This window comes from Grampus griseus (genome assembly GCF_964374135.1).
Source record: "Grampus griseus genome assembly, chromosome: 18".
NCBI lineage: Eukaryota > Metazoa > Chordata > Mammalia > Artiodactyla > Delphinidae > Grampus > Grampus griseus.
In genome coordinates this window covers 61,176,270-61,202,665 of record NC_139012.1, presented here as the reverse complement: position 1 = coordinate 61,202,665, position 26,396 = coordinate 61,176,270, and the positions used below count along the sequence as shown (strand labels likewise).

The 26,396-nt window shown below is 37.8% G+C and overlaps 1 protein-coding gene across 7 annotated transcripts in view; it reads right to left on the bottom strand.

Moving 5' to 3' along the window:
- Window positions 1-26,180, bottom strand: part of RB1 (RB transcriptional corepressor 1) — a 134,526-nt gene extending 108,346 nt beyond the window's left edge. For all 7 annotated transcript variants that reach the window (XM_082675726.1, XM_082675725.1, XM_082675727.1 and 4 more), the window contains exons 1-2: window positions 26,019-26,180; window positions 23,115-23,241 (exon numbers count right to left, since the gene is read on the bottom strand). In XM_082675726.1, the coding sequence (XP_082531852.1) occupies window positions 23,115-23,241; window positions 26,019-26,149 (258 nt within the window). In that variant the 5' untranslated portion in view covers window positions 26,150-26,180. The remainder of the gene's footprint in view (window positions 1-23,114; window positions 23,242-26,018) is intronic.
- Window positions 26,181-26,396: the final 216 nt, after the last annotated feature.

The following is a 26,396-nucleotide window of genomic DNA, read 5'->3' as shown; positions in this document are numbered from 1 at the left end:
CTGTAGCCTTTTTCGTCTGGCTTCTTTCACTTAGCATAATGCTTCTGAGGACTCATCCATATTGCTGTATCTATAATATTAGTATTTATTCTTTTTAATTGCTGAGTAGCACTCCATTGTATGAATACCACAATTTATTTATCCACTCCAACAGCTGAATACACTGCTATGAATGAGGCTACTAACCCTAGCCTTAAATATTCAACTACAGATCTTTAGGTGGATGTATGTTTTCATTTTTCTTGGGTGAATATCTAAGTTGAGGAATGCTAAGTTCTATATTAAATACAAGTTTAAGTTTATAAGAAACTAGTAAACTGTTTTCTAATGTGGCTGTACCATTTTGCATTCCCACCAGCAACAAATGAGAGTTCCAGCTGCTTCACATCCTTACTAGCACTTAGTTTTTGTTTGTCTGTTCTTGCCTGTTTTTTAGCCATCCTAGTAGGTATGTAATGGTACCTTTTCCCAAGGACTAATGACATTGAGTATTTTTTCAAATCTTACTTAACATCCATATCTCTTCTTTGGTAAAGGGTGTTTTCAAATCTTTTGCCAATTTTCTATTCAGTTGTTTGTCTTATTAAGTTGTAAGAATTAGTTATACATTCTGGATTCAAATCGCTTAACAGATGTGTGTTTTGCAAAAATCTTCACCCAATCTGTGGCTTTTCATTTTCTTAAATATTGTATGCCAAAGAGCATAAGTTTTTAATTTTGATGGAGCTCAATTTATTACTTTGCTTTATAGATCACGCTTTTGGTGGTGCTATCTATGAAATCTTTGCTTAACTCAAGGTCACGAGGATTTTCTCCTATGTCATCTTCTACAAGTTTAGATCTACGATTCATTTGAATTAACTTTTATAAATGGTGCAAGATAGGGATTAAAGTTCTTTTTTTGCATATGGACGTCCAATTGCTCCAGCATCATTTGTTAAGAGGAATATCCTTCCTCCACTGAATTACCTTAGCACCTCTGTGTGCAAAGACTGACTATATATGTGTGAATTCTATTTCTGGATTCTCTGTTCTGTTCCACTGACCTGCTTGTCTTTCTTTTTACTAGTACTACAATGTCTTGATTACTGTAGCTATGTTTTGTTCTTTTTTAGTTCAGTTTGATTCAAGATTTTTAAATCCGTAAAGGACATCTGATTTACTTCTAATTGTGCAGATTAAGAAATTAAAGACTAGAGTGTTGAGATTTGCTCAACACAGCCAGTCGATGCCACAGACCTAAAACCCAAGTTTCTTAACACTCAATTTAGTATTGTTCCATTTATTTAAGAATATTTCCTTAATTACATTTCTACATTGATGTTCCTAACATTTTCACTACTGAAATCCTTAATCTCATCACCCCACTAAGAGTCCTATACTCTTAACTACCTTACTATTCTGTACTTTTCATTTCTATTTTACTGAGAAGGTTAGAGAATCACAATACCAAAAGCCTCAACATTTTTCTCCACATCAAATAATTTCTAAACACCATAAACTTCAGTCTTCCTCCAATGTCTCTGCATCTTCAACTTCCTCTTCTGACTTTAACAAATGGACATTCTCCTCCACTCTCAAATTAATATATCTAATCCCTCCGTATCTCCCACTTTGGATCACACTGCCTCTCATCTCCTTCAAGACCTAGTTTATTAATGCTTCCCTCTGTCTTCTGTAATTTCTCTAACACTTCTTTCTAAACACTTATTTCCCTTTAGATAAGCTTGCACCACCTTAAAAAAAGAAAAAAACCTATCCCTGGACTTTATCAAGCTACTGGCCTAACCACACATCTAAACCTCTCACTATTCTCACTATTCACATACATATTCATCATGTACACTCTCACAGTCACACCTACTGCATCCACTGAACACATCTACTATATAAGCACTATTCTACTGACGCTATTCTCGAAGTCTCCAAAGACTGCTCTCTTTCTAAACTGAATGGCCTTTTCTTTGGTTTCATCCACAAAGTCCTGTATACAACATCTAACACCACTGTAATGAAACTTTTTCCCTTAGCTTTTTAGACACTCTAACATCCGCATTCTCTTTATTTCTCCCAACTTTTTCAGTGTTTCCTAATTCCAAGGACTTTTTCCCAGAACCTTCTCTTTTCCTCCACAATCTCATCCACTTCTATAGCACCCTCATCACCTCCATACAGGTGTTTCTCATATCTCATCCTGCTTTCCAGCCCTCACTGCTCTCTCAAGATCCAGGCCCTATTTTCCAATGGCAATTTACAACCTAAAATCTGTAACTGATTTGTTTTCTTGAAAATTTAGTTGAGAATTACGAAATGGGCTCAGAACAGCACCTTAAAAATTGTTAAAACAGAGGAAAAGTAATTTTTACTCAGCCAAAAGAATGACCAATAAATAAATAGAAGAAAAAAATGGGGAAAGGGTAAGAAAAAGCATTTTGCAAAAGAAAAAACAGTAATTTCCAATAAACATATTTTGAAAATACTGAACCTCAGAATAGTGTCAGTTGAAGGACAATTTGCAAATATGCATCAAGATCCTTAAGAGTTCAGTTTTATCTCTAAGAATTTATCCTATGAAAATAATTGGAGTGTTGAGTCAAGATTTAGTGTAATATATGTTCAAAGAATTATTTATAAGAGTAAAAATAGTGGGAAAAGCTTAAATATCTTTAAATAAAATGGTTAAAAAATTATGATAGATCTATATCATGGAACAACATAAAACTCTCAAAACATTTCAAAGATTATAAGGACATGGGAAAATACCAAAGACATGCTAAGAGAAAAAAACACCAGAATACAAAATTCTGTGTATATTTTGACTCCAATTTTGTGAAAAAATTTTAAAAGGAAGGAATGGCAAATATATATCAAAATGTTAACTATTATCTCTAGGTGGTAGGATTACAAATGATTTTCATTTTCTTCATTAACACTAGATACATTTTCTAAGTTACCTAACAACTATAAAATGGGGGGAAAGTAAGTCAATTTAAAAGTACTAAATTTATATAAAGCAGGAGAGAGAAAAATTAGGAATATTCTTGAGAAAAATCTTTAAAATATTAAAACTGTAATTACATATACTATAGTTTAAATAGAAATCTACAATCAACACTTAAGAGGCTACCTACTTAAGCTGTCGTTTAATTTAGTTCACCTGAACCACCCAATTGACAACCCCGAATTAGTGATGACTTGTACTTGCTTTATCACAAGCACTAACTTATAAAAGAGCTCCACCAAGTGGTAACATAAATCATCTTGGAAACATCTGAAAAGTAGGTTATCTTACTAGTCATGCTATCATAACCAACATGAATTCAAACTGAAATTTTAAAAGTTAAAAACACTACTCTCTCTTATCTTCCCTTTTTAAAATATCAGCCATGACCAAGATGGAAATAAGCCATAAGTAATATGCTCTTTATCTCAGGGTCAAAAGGATACATCCTTACACTAGATTCATGAGACTGTAATGCATGATTAGCCATAAAGTTACAAGTTAAATGTATTAGAGAAGTAGAGGTGATAAGAGCTGCCTTTATCTTCCACTCCTGGATTTCCTCCTTACCAAGGTTATATGTAGGAGCAAAAGGGATAACATGCTAATATGCCAGAAAATCCTTCCTCTCACTTGCATAATATTAGCCCTCAGCAGTTAGTGTTAAGGAAATTCTTTGATGTGGTCAGAAGAAGCAAAAGGCAAGAGTAGCACAGTCAAGAAGAATGTGAAAGCTCAATCATATTTGTACTCAATCATATTTTTGATACCATATTCAAGGGTGAACACCAATTGAATTAGCCATCCAGTTACACAATGCCTTTGTGGGGAGACAGTTGACTCTACTCCCAGAAAAATATGTACCTGGCAAGTTGAGATTCATCTAGCCTTCTGCCCAAGAATTTAGTACCTGGGGCTCCCTCCTTTAAGAGCTCTTACAGAACTGAATGGATAGGCCAATTTAAGCACTTAAGTAAACTTAAGTTCGGCTTACTTACTTGCTCAATTGTCCATATCTCAACTAGTCTGTAAGCATTTTGAAGGCATAATTATATCTAATACACCGTTATACCCCCAAAAACCTAGTACAACGTCCAGCACTAACTTGATGTTAAATGCACATTTTTTAAAAGAGCAGTAGCAACAGTCATCCCCCCGTATAGGATAGAATGACTTTTTTTACTCTTTTTCCTCCTAGTATGCTCAGAGAAACAAGCAGCAACTGAATCATGAGTAAAAAATATAAGGTAAGAATATTGGTTCTACTAGTTTCTTTAGCTCCTGATCACACATTGATAACCTAGTGAGTATCAACAGGACTAACTCACACAAACAAATGATACTACAGACCTCATTTCCTAAACATGTGATACATAACTGACCTGGAATTTAGTTTCTAGTCAAGCTCTCTGCTTGTTTTATTGAGTCAAAGGCCCAAAAGATGAGCCACCCAAGAAGATATAGCCACAGAGGAGAGAAAACTGCCGCCATATTAAAACAACGACTAATTAATTGGTTTTTCTGTAAAAGATCAACGAAATCGATGTCTACCACTCTTAGAAACAAAGATGAAAAAAACTGAGGAAGTCAACTCCTACAACTCAGATTTAATTATATGTATAAAAGGTATCTTCCAAAGTTTGCATGTCAACTCCTTCTACCAGTATCACATATAATACTTGAAAAAAATGAAAACATAACTAATGAATAAATGAGTTGGCGTTAAAATGAAAGAATCTCAACTGGAAGGGAAATGAAAGGGATCGTTGATCATCAAGTCCTGTGGTCTGGGAGTTTCTAGGGTTCCAAATCATAAAATGATAATCTTTGGCAAATGTGCTGAAATTTTTAAAAACTTAAGAGAACCCATATGTTTACTTTCAATAATGCCTCAGTAACTAAAGTACCAAATACTTCACTTTTGCTAGAATTCAATGCAGCAAGGTAACACAATTTACCTTTACATTGATAAAAAACACTGGCTGGCAGCTTTGTATGCCTTGAATAAAACTAGGAAAAATTATTATTTAATAAACTAAGTTTGGTAAACTTCTTAAAACAGATCCAAGGTGGGGAAAATTTGGTGGTTTCTGACTGCAATATATTGATAATTCTGATTCAACTTACCTTAAAAAAAAGTTTGTAGAATGAGAAAATCAGAGCACATATTGAAAAGAGGTAAATTAAAACAGGAAGAGGAATAGGAAATTTTGATAAAATAATTCACTTCAAAGCTCTCCTAAATATCTAGGTCTCATATAAACTTGACTATCTGTTTATAGCTGAACATGTAACAGGCAGAAATAACTACCAATCTGAATATCAATAATTATGAATATCAGGCCTCTAAAACTATAATGCACATAATAAGGAAAACATTAATTAATTCACTGATAGATCATTTACAATCATTTATTTCAAAACAACATATGTTTTATCTAAATTATATTTATATAGGGCATAAAGATGTTTAAAGTACAGAAAAACAAATAGTCCTATTAAATTGAGATTGAAGATATCCTAGCAAACCTGGAAGCCTATAACAATCTCCACAGTCATTCCAATCCTTTGGAAAAGAAGATGCTATATAGTGTGTGATGTATCCTTCTGGTATCTACTTCTAATATGGAGAATAAAACTTAGAGTTCATCCTTATGTTTGTGGGGAATTGAGGGAGGGGTAGTTTTTTAAAAGAAATACATTATAGCTGTTTTCAGTCATTTATATCCTAATATGTACTAAAAAGAATTTTTTTTTAATCTTAGAAAACTATATAAAATAAGACTCCAAAATCCAAAATATGTGGGTAAAGAAATTGGGCTTTTTAGGAAGGATAATTTTGTACCTTATTCTCTAATTCATTTAATTTATTCAGCAAATATTTACTAAATGCCTACCAAGCAGTAAGCACTATTATAACTGCTGGGAATACATCAGTAAACAAAATAAACATTCCTGTTTCCTGGAGCTGACATTTTAGGGGGAAGAGAACGATAATAAACAAAAATCAGTATCTATAAGTAAACTATATACTATGTTTGAAAAAGAGGCCTTCCCTGGTGGCGCAGTGGTTAAGAATCCACCAGCCAATGCAGGAGATACGGGTTCAAGCCCTGGTCCAGGAAGATCCCACATGCTGCGCAGCAACTAAGCCCGTGCGCCACAACTACTGAGCCTGCACTCTAGAGCCCGTGCTCTGCAACAAGAGAAGCAACTGCAATGAGAAGCCCGCACACTGCAACAAAGAGTAGCCCCCACTCGCTGCAACTAGAGAAAGCCCATGCACAGCAACAAAGACCCAGTGCAGCCAAAAATAAATAAAATTAATAAAATTTAAAAAAGAAAGAGAGAAAAAAGAGCAGGGTATCGTACACTGTTGGTGGGAATGTAAACTGGTGCAGACACTATGGAGAACAGTATGGAGGTTCCTTAAAAAACTAAAAATAGAGCTACCATATGATCCTGCAATTCCACTCCTGGGCATAAATCTGGATAAAACTCTAATTTGAAAAGATACATGCACCCCAATGTTCATACCAATAGCGAACACATGGAAGCAGCCAAGTGTCCATCGACAGATGAATGGATAAAGAAGATGTGGTATATATACACAACTGAATATTACTTAGCCATCAAAAAGAATGAAATAATCCCATCTGCAGCAACATGGATGGACCCAGAGACTATCATACTAAGTGAAGTCAGTCAGACAGACAAAGGCAAGTATCATAAGATATCACTTACATGTGGAATCTAAAAAATGATACAAATGATCTTATGGACAAAACAGAAACAGATTCACAGACACAGAAAACAAACTTATGGTTACCAAAGGGGAAAGAGCTTGGGATTAACAGATACACACTACTATATATAAATTATAAAATAGGTGGACTTCCCTGGTGGCACAGTGGTTATGAATCCACCTGCCAATGCAGGGGACACAGGTTCGATCCCTAGTCTGGGAAGATCCCACATGCCACGGAGCAACTCAGCCCATGCACCACAACTACTGAGCCTGTGCTCTAGAACTCGCGAGCCACAATTACTGAGCCCACGGGCCACAACTACAGAAGCCCACACGCCTAGAGCCCGTGCTCTGCAACAAGAGAAGTCACCTCAATGAGAAGCACCGCAACAAAGAGTAGCCTGCGCTGGCCACAGCTAGAGAAAGCCCACACGCAGCAACAAAGACCCAATGCAGCCAAAAAAAAAAAAAATTATAAAATAGGTAAACAACAATGTCCTACTGTACAGCACAGGGAACTATATTCAGTATCTTGTAACAATACACACACGCACACACACGTGCGTAACTGAATCACTTTGCTGTACACTAGAAACCAACACAACATTGTAAACAACTATACTTCAATTTAAAAAAAATCAGGGTAAAGTGAATAGAGAATTTGAGGGAGAAGTAGGGGCAGATTACAGTATTAAACAGTCTTAGGCCTCATTGGAAAAGTGAGATATCAGCAAAGATTTTATTCTATGAGCAAAGACATAATCTATTAAATTTTTTAAAATGTGAATGTCTTCTGACCCAGTGGTTTCACTTCTAGGAATCTACACTACAGCAGTACTCTCATTTGTGCATTAAATGTATATAAAAAGCTATTCACTGCAGCAGTTTGTAGTATCAAATGTTCAAAAATAAACTAAATGTTTGCTAACAGGGGAATATATAAATAAATTACACATCCATACAATGGGAAATACATCCACTAAAAAGATTAAGCTAAACACAGAGGGAGAGGTGCTCTTCAAGATACATCACTACATGAAAAAAGCAAGGTGCAGAAAAATGCAAAAACTAGAAACTTTTATTAGCTGCCTACAGAGGAAAAGCAGGCAGCTTAGGGGAAAGAATGAGAGAGACTTCTCACTGTTTACATTTTTATTTCTTTTGAATCTTGAACCATCTGAATCTACTGCCTATTTCAAACACACTGATAATAAATTGGCTAAAAAGTGTAAGTAAATAATAAGACCTCAGTGAGGTAAAATAAAAATCCTTTGTGTGTGTGGGTGTGAAAGGGGAAGTGAGGAAGGGTTGAAGGGATAGAATGAGCAAAAAATTTATCAGTGGTTATTTCTACAGAAGTGGGAATACAAAGAGAGCAATGGATATTCACTTTTCACTCTATTACTATAAAATTTTTTAAAACAAGTACATTTGAGTTTTGAATATATATGGGTGTGTGTTTATATATGAATATATATATTTTTGAAATGCTGAAAGGGAAATATAGAAATGGTGGGAGAAAATGACAAGATGTTAGTATCTGAAAAACTACATACTACGCCTTGAAAGGTGGAATTCAAAACAGTAGACAATAAGTTATAAGATTCATAATGACCACAAAATAAAATAAAATAAAATAAAATAAAATAGCTTCTCAGAAGAAGCCTAGCTAGTCTTCATTCAGAGATGAGAGTAAAATTCCTTCCATGGATCCTCAGAAAGAAGAAAATATACTGCAGTAAACAATACTGGCCAACAGTAAAAACTTTCATGAAGAAAAAGCAATTTTAAAAGTAGGAAGTCAAATTATATATTATTATAACAATTATATATAATTATATGTTAGATATATCTGAGTAGTTCATGATGAACTTTAATAATGTTATCCAACATTTATATTACGTTTAAAACATTAAATGGTAAAAAGGATAGGAAGGAAACGGTTTGATTAAATTTTTTAGAGAATAGAAGAGAAAAAACAATAAAACCAAAGACTGGTTTTTTGAAAAAACCAACAAAATAGAGAAGCTTTTAGTTAGATTGATCAAGAAAAAAGAAAGACTCAAATTAGCTAAAATTAGGAATGAAATAAGGACATTAAGACCAACATTACAGAAATAAAAAAAGAATTATAACAGGAATGCTATGAACAACTGCATGCTGACAAATTAGATAACACAGATGAAATGGACAAATTTCTAAAAAGATCCAACTCCAAGAGTTGGACCAAAACCAACTCAAAAAGAAACTGACATCTGAAAAGACCTCCAACAAGGTAAGAGGTTGGATTAGTAATTTTAAAACTTCTACACAGAGAAAAGTCCAGGCTCAGATGGTTTCACTGGTGAATTCTACCAAATATTTAAAGTAGAATTAATATCAAGTCACCAAATTGCTCCATAAAAACTGAAGAGGAGGAAACATTTCCCAACTCCTTCTGTGAGAGGTCAGTACTACCCTGACACTAAAATCATACAAAGACATTACAAGGAAAGAAAATAGAGATCAAAATTTCTTATGAACATATGCATAAAAATTGTCAACAAAGGGCTTCCCTGGTGGCGCAGTGATTAAGAATCTGCCTGCCAATTCCAGAGACACAGGTTCATGCCCTGGCCCAGGAAGATCTCACATGCCATGGAGTAACTAAGCCCGTGCACCACAACTACTGAGCCTGAGCTCTAGAACTCGCAAGCCACAACTACTGAGCCCACGTGCCACAACTACTGAAGCCTGTGCACCTAGAGCATGTGCTCCGCAACAAGAGAAGCCACAACAATGAGAAGCCCGCATACTGCCATGAAGAGTAGTCCCCGCTCACCACAACTAGAGAAAGCCCGCGCATAGCAACAAAGACCCAACACAGCCAAAAAAAAAAAAAAATCCTCAACAAAATACGAGGAAACCAAATTTACAAATATATAAAAAGAATTACAGACTATGACCAAGTGGGATTTTTAGGATAAGACCCACTTTATCCTAAAAATGCAATGTTGTTTAAAATCTTAAAATAATATAATACATTATATCAATAAGGAGAAAAAAACATATGATTACCTCAATAGATGCAGAAAAATCATTTGACAAAATCCAAAATCATTTGACAAAACACTCAATACGACAGGAATAAAAGGGAACGTCCTCAACCTGACAAAGGCATCGACAAAAAGCCCACATCATAAATAATGGTAAAAGACTGAATGTTCTTCCCCCTAAGATAAGGAAAAAGACAACAATGTATTGAAGGTTCTAGCCAGGGCAATTAGGGAAGAAAAAGAAATAAAAGGCATCCAGATTATAAAGGAAGAAGTAAAACTATCTCTATTTGCAGACAATATGATCTTGTATTCAGAAAATTCTAAGGAATACACTAAAAAACTATTTGAATTAAAATATGAATTCAGCAAGTTTGCAGCATACAAAATCAACATGCAAAAGTCAACTGTATTTCTATACACCAGCAATGAATAAACCAAAAACCAAAAACAAATTCCATTTATAACAGAATCAGTAAGAATAAAATACTTAGGAATAATATTTTAATTGCAAGACTTGTACTCTAAAAACTAAAAATACTGTTGAAAAATTAAAGAATATCTCAATAAATGGAAAGACATTTCATGCTCATGCATCTGAAGATAATATTGTTAAGATGGCAATACTCCCCAAATTAATCTAGAGATTCAGTATAACCTCTACTGAAATCTCAACTGTCTTTCTGAAAGAAACTGACAAATTGATCCTAAAACTCATATGAAGAGAGAATTCTGGGAAGACGGCAGAGTAGGAAGCACTAGAAATCTGTCTCCCCACCCAGACAACAGTTGCACTGGCAGAATCTGTCGGATATAACTATTCTGGAACTCTGGAGTCTATTAAAGGCTTACAACTTCCAGGGGAAGGCAAAGAAGGTGAATGATAGTTAATTTCTGTCAATTTCAGCTCTGAACACAGTAACAGGTACCCATAGCCAACTGTCACCCACATGGCAGGCAACTATGCACATGTTCCTGGAACAGCCTGCACAGAATCTGCAGGAGCCAGGGTGTGCATAAAGGACCCAGTCCTCCAAATTTCACAGATCTGTGCTCTGATCACTTATCACTGCTCATCACGGAAGAGCAGGCAAAGAGGTGGGGGCTACTGTTGTTGCACCTCTCCCATTGTTGTAAGCACCTCTCCCTCTAGTTGAAGTGACTGCCAGGAGATTTAAAAAGTTGGCACCTTCCCCCTACTCTTCATTTTTTTCTCTTTTTCCTCTTTTGGGAGTCAGACATTGGACTAAGACATTCAAAAGTAACCAAATAAATGGAGGAAATTAGAAAGTCACACTGCACACCCAAGAAAGGCACAGAATCAGAAAAGGCCTGAGAAGACCTTAAGTTTATACTTCAGGCTGATCCCTGGCACAGACATAGCCTACAACAATCAAAACCAAACCAAACAAAAATGAAAACAAACAAACAAACAGCAAACTCTAGGGAAGTGGGGAGAATGTGATATCAGACTTACCACATTATTAGATTCAAATGTCCAGTTTTCAACAAAAAAATGACAATGCATACAAAGAACAAGAAAGTATGGCTCATTTAAAGGAAAAAAAAGTTGGCCGAAAGAAAGTATCCTTGAAAAAGATTTCATGGCAGATTTACTAGATGAAAATTTTAAAACAAGTGTCTTAAAGATGCTCAAAGAACTAAAGGAAGATATGTCAAGAAAATGATGTACAAACAAAATGGAAATATCAATAGATAGAACCTAAAAAAGAAGTCTCTAGAAATTCTGGAGCTGAAAAGTATAATAACCAAAATGAAAAATTCACTACAGAGATTCAGAGATAGATTTGAGAAAGCAGAAGCAAGAAACAACAAACTTGAAGACAGGACAATGTACTGAGTCTAAGAAACAGAAAGAAAAAATCTGAAGAAAAGCGAACAGAGACTAAGGGACCTGTAAGACACCATTAAGTGGAACAACATATGCATTATGGGAGTTCCAGAAGAAGAGAGAGAAAAAAGAAACGGAAAATATTTTTTAAAATAATGGCCAAAATTTCCAAAATGTGATGAAAGACATGAATATAAGCATCCAAGAAGCTTAAACTCCAAGTAGGATGAATTAAAGGGACCCATTCCAAGACATATTATAAGCAAGCTGTCAGTCCCAAGGACAAAGGGAGAATTTTTTTTTTTTTTTTTTTTTTTTTGGTATGCGGGCCTCTCACTGTTGTGGCCTCTCTCGTTGCAGAGCACAGGCTCCGGATGCGCAGGCTCAGTGGCCATGGCTCATGGGCCCAGCCACTCCGCGGCATGTGGGATCTTCCCGGACCAGGGCACAAACCCGTGTCCCCTGCATCAGCAGGCGGACTGTCAACCACTGCACCACGAGGGAAGCCCACAAAGGGAGAATTTTTAAAGCAGCAAGAAAGAAGAAAGCCATCATGTATAAAGGATCTTCAATAAGATTATCTGCAGATTTCTCATCAGAAACTCTGAAGGCCAGAAGGCAGTATTCAGAAGGAGCTGATGTATTCAATGTGCTAAAAGAAAAAAACTGTCAGCCAGGATTGCAATAGGCAGCAAAACTGTCCTTCAAAAGTGAGGAAAAAATTAAGACATTCTTAGATAAACAAAAGTTGAGGAAGATAATTATCATTACCACTATACATATCCTATGAGCAATGCTAAAAGGAGTCCTGCAGGTTGAAATTAAAGGACTAAAGTCAGTAACTCAAAGCCATATGAAGAAATAAAAATCTCAGTAAAAGTATATACATGGGCAGGACTTCCTGGGTGGTGCAGTGGTTAAGGATCTGCTTGCCAATGCAGGGGACACAGGTTCAATCCCTGGTCCAGAAAGATCCCACATGCCTCAGAGCAACTATACCCGTGAGCCACAAATACTCTGCGCTCTACAAATACCTGCGCTCTAGAGCCTGCAAGCCACAACTACTGAAGCGTGCGCGCCTAGAGCCCATGCTCAGCAACAAGAGAAGCCACTGCAATGAGAAGCCTGCGCACTGCAATGAAAAGTAGCCCCCACTCGCCACAACTAGAGAAAGCCTGTGCACAGCAACAAAGACCCACCGCAGCCAAAGATAAATAAAATAAATAAATTTTTAAAATAGGCAATTGCAGGGCTTCCCTGGTGGCGCAGTGGTTGAGAGTCCGCCTGCCAATGCAGGGGACACAGGTTTGTGCCCCGGTCCAGGAAGATCCCACATGCCGCGGAGCGGCTGGGCCCGTGAGCCATGGCCGCTGAGCCTGCGCGTCCGGAGCCTGTGCTCCGCAATGGGAGAGGCCACAACAGTGAGAGGCCCGTGTACCGCAAAAAAAAAAAAAAAAAGGACAATTGCAAAAGATATTATTATTGTAATAATAATGTGTAACTTCACTTTTTGTTTTCTATATAATTTAAGAGACTGATGCATTAAAAATTATTAGTTTATGTTTTTGGACTCTCAATATAAAAAGACATAATTTTGTGACATCAACAACTGAAAGGAGTATGGACAGGACGGTTGAAGAAGCATAATTTTCTATGTTATTGAAGTTAAGCTTGAATAAATTCAAATTAGAGTGTTAAAACTTTAGGATGTTAAATGTAATCTCCATGGTAACTACAAAGAAAACAATGAAAGAATATACACAAAAGGAAATAAGAAAGGAATTTAAACATTTCAATAAAAAAGCCAGCTAAACACAAAAGAATTAGTGAAAACAGAAAATCAACAGAAAATCCAAGGAAACCAAAATCTGTTACTTTGAAAAGATCAATAAAATCAATAAGCCTATAGTCAGATTAACTACAAAAAGAGAGTGAAAGAGAAGACACAAATTACTCATAACAGAAATGTATGTGACTGTTTTTCTCTAGCTGCCTTTTCTCTCTTTAACTTTTGCCATTTTAATTATGATACGTCTTGGGTTCATATTGTTTGGGACTCTGGGTGTTTCCTGCACCTGGATATCTGTTTCATTGTCTAATAAGTTTGGGAAGTTTTCAGCCATAATTCCAACAATTACATTTTCTATCCTTTCTCTCTCTCTTCTCCTTCTGGGACCCCTATATTGTGAATTTTAGTGCACCTGATATTGTCCCAAAGGTTCCTTATTCTTCTCATTTTTTAAAATCTGTTTTTCTTTTTGCTGTTCTGACTGGGTGATTTCCGTTATTCTTTCAGATCCCTTACACATTCTCCTGTATCACCTAACCTGCTGTTAATTCTCTCTAGTGTGTTTTTCATTTCAGTTGTTGTGTTCTTCAGTTTTGTTTTTTTTTTTTTTTTTTTTTTTTTGCGGTACACGGGCCTCTCACTGTTCTGGCCTCTCCCCTTGCGGAGCACAGGCTCCGGACGCGCAGGCTCAGTGGCCATGTCTCACGGGCCCAGCCACTCCGCGGCATGTGGGATCTTCCTGGACCGGGGCACGAACCTGTGTCCCCTGCATTGGCAGGTGGACTCTGTGCCCCCAGGAAAGCCCCCTGACTGGTTTTTTTGTGTGTGTAGTTCCTTGTTAAAATTCTCACTGTGTTCATCTATTCTTTTCCCCAGTTCTGTTAGCATACTTATTACTATCGCTTTGAATTCTTTATCAGGTATTTACCTCTGTTTCATTAGAGTCTGTTTTTTTCCCCCCAGGGTTTTTTCCTTGCTCTTTCATTTGAAACATACTCCTCTGTCTTCTCATTTTGTTTAACTTTCTCTGTCGCCATGAAATTAGGTGAAGCAGTTACCTCTCCCAGTCTTGAAGGCAGGTCCTCATGTGGGAATGTCTCTATGCAGTCTGCATGTGTCCAGTTGCTTTGGTAGGAGTGCTGCTGGATCTGAAGTGAGCACAGTCTGGATCTTCCCTCAGGGTGTGCTGGCAGCCAACACTTTGGTAGGAGGTAGGGCTGAAGTTGGAGTGGCTAGTCAGAGCTGGGGCTTCTCTGCTCAATGGCTGTCACCGCCCTGTGAGAGGTGGGGTGGGGCTCAAGGGGCTGGAACAGGAGTCCTGAGGGAACTGGGTTTCGGCTAGGTGGGTGGCAGTCTCTGCCTTGGTTTGGGGCTCATCCAGGGCTCGAGGGCATGGGGCTGTACTTCTGTGCTGATTTCACTCTCCCCACCCTCTGGTGCACATGTCTTGGTTAGAGGCTGGGTCAGGGCTTGAGGGGCTGGTGCCATGCCACTGACCTGGTTTTGCTCCCTTCTAGGTGTGAGCAGGGGCACACAATCCTGCGATGGCGGGCTCCACCCTAGAGCTACTTTCGCTCCCTCTTGAGTGTGTGTAAGGAAGCCTCACTTGAGTGACAACATTCTCCGCCCGGGATCTGGTTTCACTCCCCGCCGAGTGTACACACTGACACACATGCTGGTAATGGCTGCCTCCACAGTCAGAGACAGGGGCTGGGTCCAAGCAGGCTTGGATCCCTCCACGTGTGCGCACTCTCATCAACAGCCTGCGCCTTAGTCGGGTGCAGCACCAGAGCAAGAGGCGCTGGAGCAGGAGCCCTGTGCAGGTTGGGGAGTACACTGGGGCGGTCCTGAGAAGCCGGCCAGAGCCCCAGGAAGTTTTCCATCTGCTGCCTCTGTGCTGTGACTGGGAGGAAGCAAGTCTGTGCATGCTCCTCAAAAGCGGTGTCTCGGTTTCTTATATCTCTCCAGTAAGCCCCACTAATTTTCAAACCAGTTAAGGGGTTCATCTTCCCAGCACTGGACCCTTGGGCTAGGATGCCTAATATGTGGCTCAAATCCCTCACTCCCTCAGGGATAATTCCCAAGCCTGTGACATCCCCTTCCTCTTGTGTCCCCCACAGCAGGTACAGGTCCCGACCAGATTGCTTCTCCTCCCTTCCTACCAGCCTTCGTGTGGTTCTTCCTTTACAGCCTTGGTTGTAGAAGAGTCATCTTGCTAGTCCCCGGGTCGATTTCACCAAACATCGCTCTGTATGTAGTTCTGGTTTTGATGTGTTCAAGTGAGTGAAGGTGAGCCCGTGTCCTTTAACTCCATCTTGATCTCTCTCTCCTCCCTCCGTACAGTTTTTCACAGCGGCTGCACCAATATACATTCTTACCAACAGTGTACTAGGGTTCCCTTTTCTCTACATTCTCACCAACACTTGTTATTTCTTGTCTTTTTGATAATAGCCATTCTAACAGATGTGAGTGATATTTTATTATGGCTTGATTTGCATTTTCCCAATGATTAGAGATGTTAAGCACCTTTTCATGTACCTGTAAGTCATCCATATGTCTTCTATGGAAATATGTCTATTCTGTTCCTCTGCCCAGTTTTTAACTGGACTGTTTGTTCTTTATGTATTTTGGATATTAACCCCTTATCAGATATATGATTTGCAAATATTTTCTCCCAATTGGTAGGTTGCCTTTTCATTTTGTTGACGCTTTCCTTTCCTGTACAGAAGCTTTTTATTTTGACGTAGTCCTACTTGTTTATTTTTGCTTTTGTTGCCTTTGCTTTTGGTGTCAAATTCAAAAAATCATCGCCAAGACTGATGTCAAGGAGCTTACCACCTGTTTTCTTCTAGGAGTTTACGGTTTCTTATGTTCAAGTCTTTAATCCACTTCAAGCTCGTTTTTGTCTATGGTGTGAGACAGTGAGTTTCATTTTGTGCATGTGGCTGTCCAGTTTTCCCGGCACCCTTTATTGAAGACACTGTCTTACTCCTGTTGTATATTCTTGGCTCCTTTTGTCACAAATTAATTGACCACATATGTGTGTGGGTTTATTTCTGGGCTCTCTATTCTTTTCCATTGATCTATGTGTCTGTTTGAATGCTAATCCCATTCCATTCTGATTAATGTAGCTTTGTAATATAGTTTGAAGTCAGGAAGTATGATAGCAATGATACTTAGATACAATACCAACCAAAGGCATGATTCAGAAAAGAATTTATAAACCAGACTTTATTAAAATTAAATATTCCTGCTCTGTGAAAGACACTGTCAAGATAATGAGAAGTCAAGCCACAGAATGGGAGAAAATATTGGCAAAAGATATATCTGAAAAGGACTGTTACCCAAAATACATAAACTCCTCCTAAAACTCCTCCTAAAACAATAAGAAAATAAACAGCAGATTTAAAAATTGGCACAAGGTGTAGTCACTGCTCCAAAGAAGATGTACAGATGGCAAGTAAGCATATGAAAAGATGTTCAGCATCACATATCATTAGAGAATTGCAAATTAAAACAATGAGAGAGCACACCTATTAGAATGGTCAAAATTCAAAACACTGACAACACCAAATGCTGGGAAGAATGTGAAACAATAAGAACTTTCATTAATGATACAGCCACTCTGGATATAATCTGGACGTTTCTTACAAAAATAAACGTACTCTTACCATAGGATCTTACCACAGGATCCAGCAATCACACTCCTTGGTGTTTACTTAAAGAGTGGAAAACTGATGTCCACACAAAAACCTATACACGAATGTTCACAGCAGCTTTATTCATAATAGCTAAAACCTATGAACAGCACATCCATCTTTCAGTAAATGAATGATTAAACAAACTGTGGTCCAGCCATACCATGGAATACTACCAAAAAAAAAAAACAACGAACAAACTATTTGCAATGGGCTAAATTGTGCTCCCCCCACAAAATTCCTATGTTGCAGCCCTAACCCCAAGTACCTGAGAACGTAACTGTATTTGGAGACAGGGTCTCAAAGAGGTAAGGTAAGTTGAAATGAGGACAGAAGTGTGGGCCTTACTGAATCTGACTAGCATCCTTACATGAACAGGAAATCTGACACACAAAAAGGCGCCAGGGATACGCGCACAGGAAAACCATTCCAGAACATAAGGAGAAGGCAGCCATCTGCAAGCCAAGGAGAGAGACCTCAGAAGAAACCAAAGCTGCCCAGCTCTTATCTTGGATTTCCAGCCTCCAAAACTGTGAGAAAATACATTTCTGCTGTCTAAGCCACCCAGTCTGTAGTATTTTGTTACAGCAGCCTTAGCAAACTAATATACTGACATATAACATCACTGTATCTCCAGGGAATTAAGCTGAATGAAAAAAGACAATCCCAAAGGTTAAATACTATATGACCTCACATCCAATTCATTCTTGATGTTACAAAATACAGTTAACCCTTGAAGAACATGGCTATGAACTCTGTGCATCCACTTACAGGCAGACTTTTTTCAGTAGTAAATACTATACTACTACGTGACCTAAGGTTGGCTGAACCTTCAGATATGAAACTGCGGAAACAGAGGAACCTTGTATAGGAAGGAACTGCATATGCGGATTGTTGACTGTGTGGAGGGTTGGTGCCCCTAACCCGCACACTGTTCAAGGGTCAACAGTATGTCATAATATCATTGAGTAAAGATCTTATTAAATGTCTATGTACAGTCAAACTGGGCTATTGGTACTGTCAAGATAATACTTGAAAAGATGATTATAATCATTGGTCACCTTTACAGAATGTTACAAAACAAACTCATCAGCTTGAAAACTAGTCAATAAAAGCAAAGAATAAAGCACTTATCCTACCTTTCCTGAATAATCTGTACTTCAGAATAAGAATAATTGATGGAGGAAAGTTTCCATTTACAGAAGAATTACAGCTAATAATTGAAAACGGAATGATAAAGTTATCAGTTCACCATTTAGCAACCCCTGATGGATCTAGTCAATGGTCATCAATAATAGCTTACATCAAAAAAAGAAAAAAAAAGAGAGAGAGATAGCAAGACATTATGTGTCTACTAACAGTCATACACAACAACATCTCTGAAGTATTTCTTCTGGAAAATATCAAACCAGGATCTGATCAGGCCTCTAGATCCATTTCTAGGCAACACAGAGAATTAGCAAATATGTTAAACAATGAAGGAGGTACAATCTGTAAAATACACACAGTAAGAAATTCCACAGGATAAACAATCCAGTTTCTTCAACAAATAAATTGAAAAAAAAAAAAGAAAGAAAAGAAAAGAAAGGAAAAGGGGGAGGGAAGGAAGACGTGAAACCAACAGATTAAAAGATTTAAGACACAAGTCAACCAATCATACTGTATGGACCTTATTTAAATCCTCATTAGAGCATACTGAAAAAAAAAGAACTTATGAAACAATCAAGAAAATTTGAACGCTGGATACTCGATATTAAGGAATTTTCATTAATTTTGTCAGGTGTGATGAACTGTGGTCATTTTTTTAAGAGTTCTTATTTTTTTCCCCATACATACTGAAATATGTACAGATGAAACATCATATCTGGGATACTTTAAAATAATCTGGGGTCAGGGAGAAATAGAGTTTGGCTATGACTGATAACTGCTGAAGCGGGCTAAGAGGTATATGAGAAGTCATACTATTTTCTCTACCTACTTTTATAAATATCTGCAATTCTCCATAACAAAATGTTTTAAAAAATTAATCTGAGGACTGGAAACAGAAATAAAAGAAGCTGCAAATATCCTACAACTGTAATACAAATATAACGTTCATGTACATGTTCTGAAGTGCACTTGGCTCAGCAACATCCACATACAATCAGGATACCAGCACCATCGCCAAACAGAAAGGGTACATATATTACTAAGGACTAGAAAACTACAGGTAAAGGGACCTTTCACTACACATAATTTTAAAATAGATATTCTGCTTTCTAAGGTTAGTAACAAACCCCTTCATATTTCTGCAGTATAGCTTAACTGGAATGCCTAGTATTACTCCAATTCCAAACTATTTTTTTCAATTATCTTTCTAAATATAATGACCTATAAAAATGCCTCTATCAAGGGCAATATATTTCAAAGCCCTTGAATACATACACACAAAAAACATATACAAACACACATACACACACACACATACACATGCAAAGCCCAAAGAAACTGACATTCAGACATCATTTCTGCTTTGCAGATGAGCAAACAGAGACTGGAGAATTAAACAATTTGCCTAAAATCATATAGCTACATTACAACTACAAAGTTTTTTGCTCTGAGGTCCAAGGTCTTTTCTATTCTACCACACTGTCATTCAAGACACAGAAAGAAAACCAAAATTCCAACAACTGATTCACCGTAAGTCACAGTATGAAAAGCATTCCTGGCCAATTTCTTGATGGAAAGTTCCTTATTTTATTCATATGCTATAAGCAGCACGAACACAATCTAATCTTACAACAGCAATCACCTATTACATACTTACTAAACATTTATACAAGGAGAAATTTCTAGACAAAATACCACAAACCTTTCCTTTAAAAGAATTAATGTATGCTTTCATGTATGCATAAACAACTTCTTTTACTCTGAAGAACTCAAAAATGTGGATTTTAGCAAAAATACTGCATCAGAATCACTATACATCCATTTAAAACTTCAACCATTTTAACTGATTCTTAAATTTTCCTAAAAAAATATTAATGTAAGATTTTCTGCAGTAATTCTTAAGTCAAATAATTCCTCTTGCATGACCTAATATAGGCACTCATTTACACTAATAAGTGCTTTATATGCATGAATTTATTTAATCCACAAAATAACTCCAAGTTCCAAAAATCATTGTTAGTTCCCTTTACAAATAAAAAACTGAGGCTTGGAGATTTTAGGTAACTTTTCGAGATCACAGAGCCAGTATATGGTAGATCTGAGACTTGAGTCAGTCCAGTCTGATGACAAATCCTTGCTCTTAACCCATCCTCTATTTCAATAAACATTATCTATTTTCAGTTGCCAAAAAGTGCCCTAAGTTACCACATTCCTCTTCTTGTTTCAAAGAAGACAGCCAATCGCAACTAGAATGGCTGCATAGGAAACAGGTTCATTTTGTCATTCATTCGCTTCTCAGCACACACTGGCTCATATTCTCCCTTAGAAATTACTGTATAAATGAAGGTTAAATTATCAGGTCAACCCTCAAAAACTTAACTATCACTTAAAATAAGATTTCTATGCAAAAGTCTGGTGAATTATAACAGGACAACACAACATCATCCAGTCGTACCCAACAAAAAGGTACCCCAAATCCCAAAGGCAACATGAAATTCCTTTCTTGTCTTCCTCAGCACACAACCAGGAATGACTGCACATGTCCTAGTCCCCATCATGAGCTCCATCAGGAGATGAGTTTTAAAGTGTGCCAGTTCCCGTAGAAAGCAGGGACAAAGCCAGGAGGAGAAAAGGGTAGGATACAAAAGCAGTAACATTTATTCATATATATATATATATACATATATATACACATATATATGTATATATATACACATACATATATTCATATATAAGAAATGTTACTTCTATATATATAAAATATACATATATTTTATATATATATATAGTATATATATATATTCAAGTCTGAAGCCCAAAACTATAAACTGCTACAGTTCAGTTAAAAAAAAAAAAAAAAGTTTTCTGTGAACCAGCCTGGAAATCTAACTACCATATTGTACTTGCAAAGAGATTTGGAACACAACCAGCTTAAAAGTTGGAAACTATCTATACTCACCAAACTCTCTACAATCAAATACCCCTTCTCAACTTTCTGAAAACTAAAAGCCTAGTATTTATGGAAGAGAGAGAAGTGAAGGACTCTTTAACGGCATGCACAGAAACAGCTCTGTACATGAAGTACCCAAATCAGTGGAAATATACATTAGGTCCTTTGGGATGATACCAATAGTATCATTCATCCAAGATACTTCAAGTATTCCTTTTTAGTATGGAGTTCTTGAATATGTCCAGATCTTTGGAACTGTGAGATTTGTTTTCTCCTTTTTTTTGTTACCAGGTGCTATGGACTGAATGCTTGTGTCCCCCCAAAATTCATATGCTGAAAACCTCATACCCAATGTGATGTTATTAGGGGATGAGGCCTTCAGGAGTGATTAGGTCAGGAGGGCAGAGCCCTCATGAATGGAATTGGTGCCCTTATAAAAGAAGCCAGTAAAAGCTCCCACCCACTCTGCCAAGTGAGGCCAGTGACAACGCACTATCTGTGAACAAGTAAGTGGGCCCTCACCAGACACAGAATCTGCCAGCACCATGATCTTGGTCTTCCCAGCCTCCAGAACTGTGAGAAATAAATTTCTATTGTTTATAAGCTACCCAGTTTATGGTATTTGTTATAATAGTCCAAATAGACTAAGACATCAGAGATTTTTTTTAATGGTTTTAAATAGTTATTTTTATGGGATGTACATAAGTACATTTTGTTGCATTCATCTGATCAGTAAAAAAAGACATACATGTACTCTACTACAATACTGATGAGAAAGTAAACTCATGAAAAGTGTCTGGAGTGCAATTTAGCAATAATTACCAAGAGTTTTATACATGTTCATAGCTTTTGACTCAGTAATTCAACTTGTAAGAATGTATTCTAATAATCAGAGATTGGTTCATGAATTTATTTAACAAGTTATCACAGACTTACTTTCTGCCAGGCATCACTCTTACGAATAAGGATGTTTAATCACATTATTTTACAGCTCCAAAGTTGGAGGAAAAAATGTCATATAACAGTAAGAGTTAACAAATTAAAATACATATAATGAATAAAATATTACACTACCACTGGAAACTACATTATCAAATATCAAAAAATATTTAATAACATAAGAAAATGCTCATATGTTAAGAAAAAAATTTTTTAAACAAGATACAAACCTATATGTAACTACATGTACCTACATATAACTACATGTATGGGATCATACATGTAGTTATATACAGTATGCTTTAGATCTTATTAGTCAGGGTCCTTGGTTAAGTTACTTAACCTTGCTCTACTTCAGTGTCTTCATCTATAAAATGAAGGTTTTACATTTTACATGTAAAATAAAGATTTTATATTTCACATCTTAACGGATTGTCAAATGGGTTCTTTGAAAAATGTTTATAATATTCCCCAGCACATATAAAGCATCAATAATTATTTGCTGGTGGTATACACATACAGATGCAAAGAAAAAATGGAAGAAATATTTCAAAATATTACCAAATATCCTGAATTCTAAGGCAATCAGGAAATTTGAACACTATTATGAGATACTAAAAATTATTTTATAAGATATAAAAAATTATTTTATGAGGTATAAAATTATTTTATGAGGCATTTTTTGTTTTTTAAAAAGTCTTTATAGCAGACAGAAGTATTTATGAGTAAAATATGATACCTAAAATTTGCTTTAAAATACTTTGGTGGGGGGCCTACATGGAGAGTTTTGGGTTCTTTTTAATTTTTAATGTTATCAGAAGTAAATTGCCCCTGGGTAATAGAATTGTTACTAGCTTTGCTTTATATTTTCCATTTTCTAAATTTTCTACAGTGATTAAAATTATTTTTAAAATTAGAAAAATGTTTTCAAAAAATTTTAAGACAATCCTTACCAAGACTCCATCCACAGATGAAACTTTCTCCCAAGTTAACCAAGCTCTTTCTCTGACATGATCTGGTATCCTTAATTTCTGACATAATGCAGTAAAATCAGGTTCTTCAGTTTCTTCAAACTCAAGCCTACCGAATGAAAATATACATGTAATAGGCACATACTTACAATCAAATTAATTAAATATTTGTTTCAATATTTTGCATATAATAGCACTATCCTGAAAGAAAGCATCACTAAATACTTTAGGATCTTGTTTATCTTTGAAAAAAATTACACTTAGAATTTAAACATATGTTTATCTTCTTCGGTCTTTCCAAAACAAGAATACCACACAGCGAAAAATGTCTGCTGGTCTGGTGAATCACATACTTTAGAGCAGCAAAATAGCCTTGTGAAGGAAAGTAAGTACAATAGCTAAAACTGTTTGGGAAAGCTGGGATGATACTAGCCAAGAGGAAAGCCTTAGATAATATTACAAAATCAATTCAATATCAGTAACTTTGCTAAAATACAATCAATGTTTCATTTAATCTACCTACTAGTATTTCTTACATGATGACCAAATTCAGCCTTTTCTTCTTGATCTTTCTTAACCAAGACAAGCAGTCAAAAAATTCTTCTTGCCTAATTCTTTTTCATTCACTTAACGTCTATTTGACATCTAATAATGATAATAGTAGTACGAGGCATAGCTTACAGTTTTTTAGTATTTGCTATGGCCCCATACAAAGTACCCTGGATGAAGGTAGACGGAACCCCACATCAGCCCTATTAGGTAAGTACTCTTATTATCCTTGTTTTACAGATAAGTACCAAATCAGAAAAGTTAAAAGTACTCACCTGAGATCACAGCCAGTAAATGGGAAACCCTGATATAAACCCAATAACCTAACTCTATAATCCATGCCCCTGACCACTATTCCAGACTGCCAACCCTACTTCAAAACATAATTACCTTTTGGTTATCTCAAAAATGAAGATGGTATGTTGTTCCTAGTGATGGTTTCCCTTACAACTGTATCACTTAAGCCAGAGATAATACAGTAGCAGGAAGACCTCAACTCTCAAAGTAGACATGGGCTCTGTCACTGGAAATGCAGTTGGACTGGGCCCTGAATCCATCCCAAGTAAGTTTCTCGGCTTCAGATTGCCAGGCAGTGGTTCTATCCTTGTTAAGTAGTTAACCTGTAGAGTTTGATAGCCCATGCTAAGAAAACATTTTATGGGTAAGGATAATCAAGAACAGACTGCATGGTTTTGACTTACAGGAGAATTTTTGATAGTTCCATCATTTAAAGGTATATAAAATACAGTTTTGCAAAATAAAAGAAACAAAGTCTCTTTTCCCAGGTGATGGCCAGAACTTCAATATTTCTGGTTACCCTACAATAATCAAGAATGCTTCCAAGCTCTGTGGATAACATGGGGTTCTTTACAGTAGACTTCACTGCACTTTACAAAGGGAAACTGGAAAGTACTGTATATATCAGTCTAATCAGAAACGAATGTCTTCTCCCAGAACATCCCTGGGCTTTTTTTTTTTTTAAACTAGCGAGAATGATTTTTAATTAATACATAAGACAGTCTAAATATATGCATTTCGAATAGCTTTTCACAAGCCATTTCCAAAGCCCATTCCAATCTTTAACAATTTGTCCCGAATTCTGTTAGTGTCTGGGGAGATAAGAGAAATAGGACTTGCTGATAGACTAGAACTGCAGGAGGGAGTACTGAGGGACAGAAAGGTGTCCCATTCCCTTGAAACTAATGTGTAGTCTCAAAGTAGGGCTAGTGCTGACAATAATAATGACAACTGTATTCGTTCAATCTTGGGTTCTAACCATAAAGCATCACAATCAAGAAAAATAAGCTGCTGCAATATATATCTCCTTGTCATATTCTGCTGCATTATCATGGACTTGCTTAAATTTAGAATCCACTTAGGAGAAAAAAAAATAATTCCATATGAGCACAAAAACACTAATTTTGTACTCAAACAAACAAAACAAAAAAGGAGGACACCAGGATCCTCGCTGGCTCAAAGCCAAAACGCAAAATGGAAGAAATAATGAGGCACGCTGAAGCAGACTAACATGAAAGAAGAGTTTTATGCAACGAGAAAAAAGAAAAAGTTTAGAAACTTTCAAGCTCTTGGGCTAAATGTCTCACAATATTTTTGCCCATGCACCAGTTCCTCTAAAGAGTTATGTTCCACCGGTCACTACCGATGGCTGTGAATCCTCACGTACTGAAAGCACTCTTCTAAGGGAACGCCATAAAGCACCTCAGCCGAGTTTCCTGGGGGCAACTGACACCCAGGACCCTGCGCTTCACGTCCGATGGCATCTCTGCAGCAGCGTCCAAGGCTTTTCTGGCTGGCCTCTCCCAGGACTGGGCTTCAGATGCAGCTGCACGCCCAGAGGAAAATACTTTCCAACTGCTGCATCGCAGGAGACCAAAACAGAAAATCAAATGACCACCGGAGGACTACAAACCTCAACATGAGAAAAACCTCTCCAACAGGCACCAGTGTTTTTTTTTTTTTTTTTCCGTTTTGCATTTGATGGGGTCTCGAAATCACCCGCCGCCTGCGAGACTCCAGTCTCGCGGAGGAAAGGCGGCACCTGTCACTTCGCTCAGCGACCCGAGCCCCACCCGCCCGACACCTGTCAAGCTGGAGCCGAGACCCCTCCCGGCCGCCCTCTCCTCGCTCCCGAACCCAGACTCCTGTCAGCCTCCTCCGGGCGCTCCGCGGCGGTGGGGCACCGGGAGAGTCCCTAGTCCTGCCGGGACCCGGTCCCCGGCGGAGACGCGCCCCCGCCTAGACGCCGCGGCGCTCGCCGACGCACCCTCCGGGCGCCCTTCCTGCGCGCCGCCGGCGGCGGCGGCTCGGCTCGCTCACCTGGCCAGAGGCAGGTCCTCGGGGCCGCTATCCTGCTCGGGGTCCTCCTCAGGAGGAGGCGGCGGGGGAGGCAGCGGGGGCTCCGCGGCGGCAGCGGCGGCTGCTGCTCTACGGGGGGTTTTGGGCGGCATGACGCCCTCGCAGGGCAGGCGCCGGCGGACGCTGGAGGAGGGCCGGGGAGGGAGGACGCGCGCACGTCGGGCACGCCCCGTCCTCTGCCGACTCCCGTTACAAAAATAATTTGAACGTCCCCTGAGAAAAACCGGACGAGCCCTCCCCCGCCCGGCAACCGAGCGCCGCGTCCAACCGCGGGAAAACGTCACTTCCGCCAGCGGCGTCACGTCCGCGAGGCTCCCGGGCCCGCCGGCGTCGGGAGGG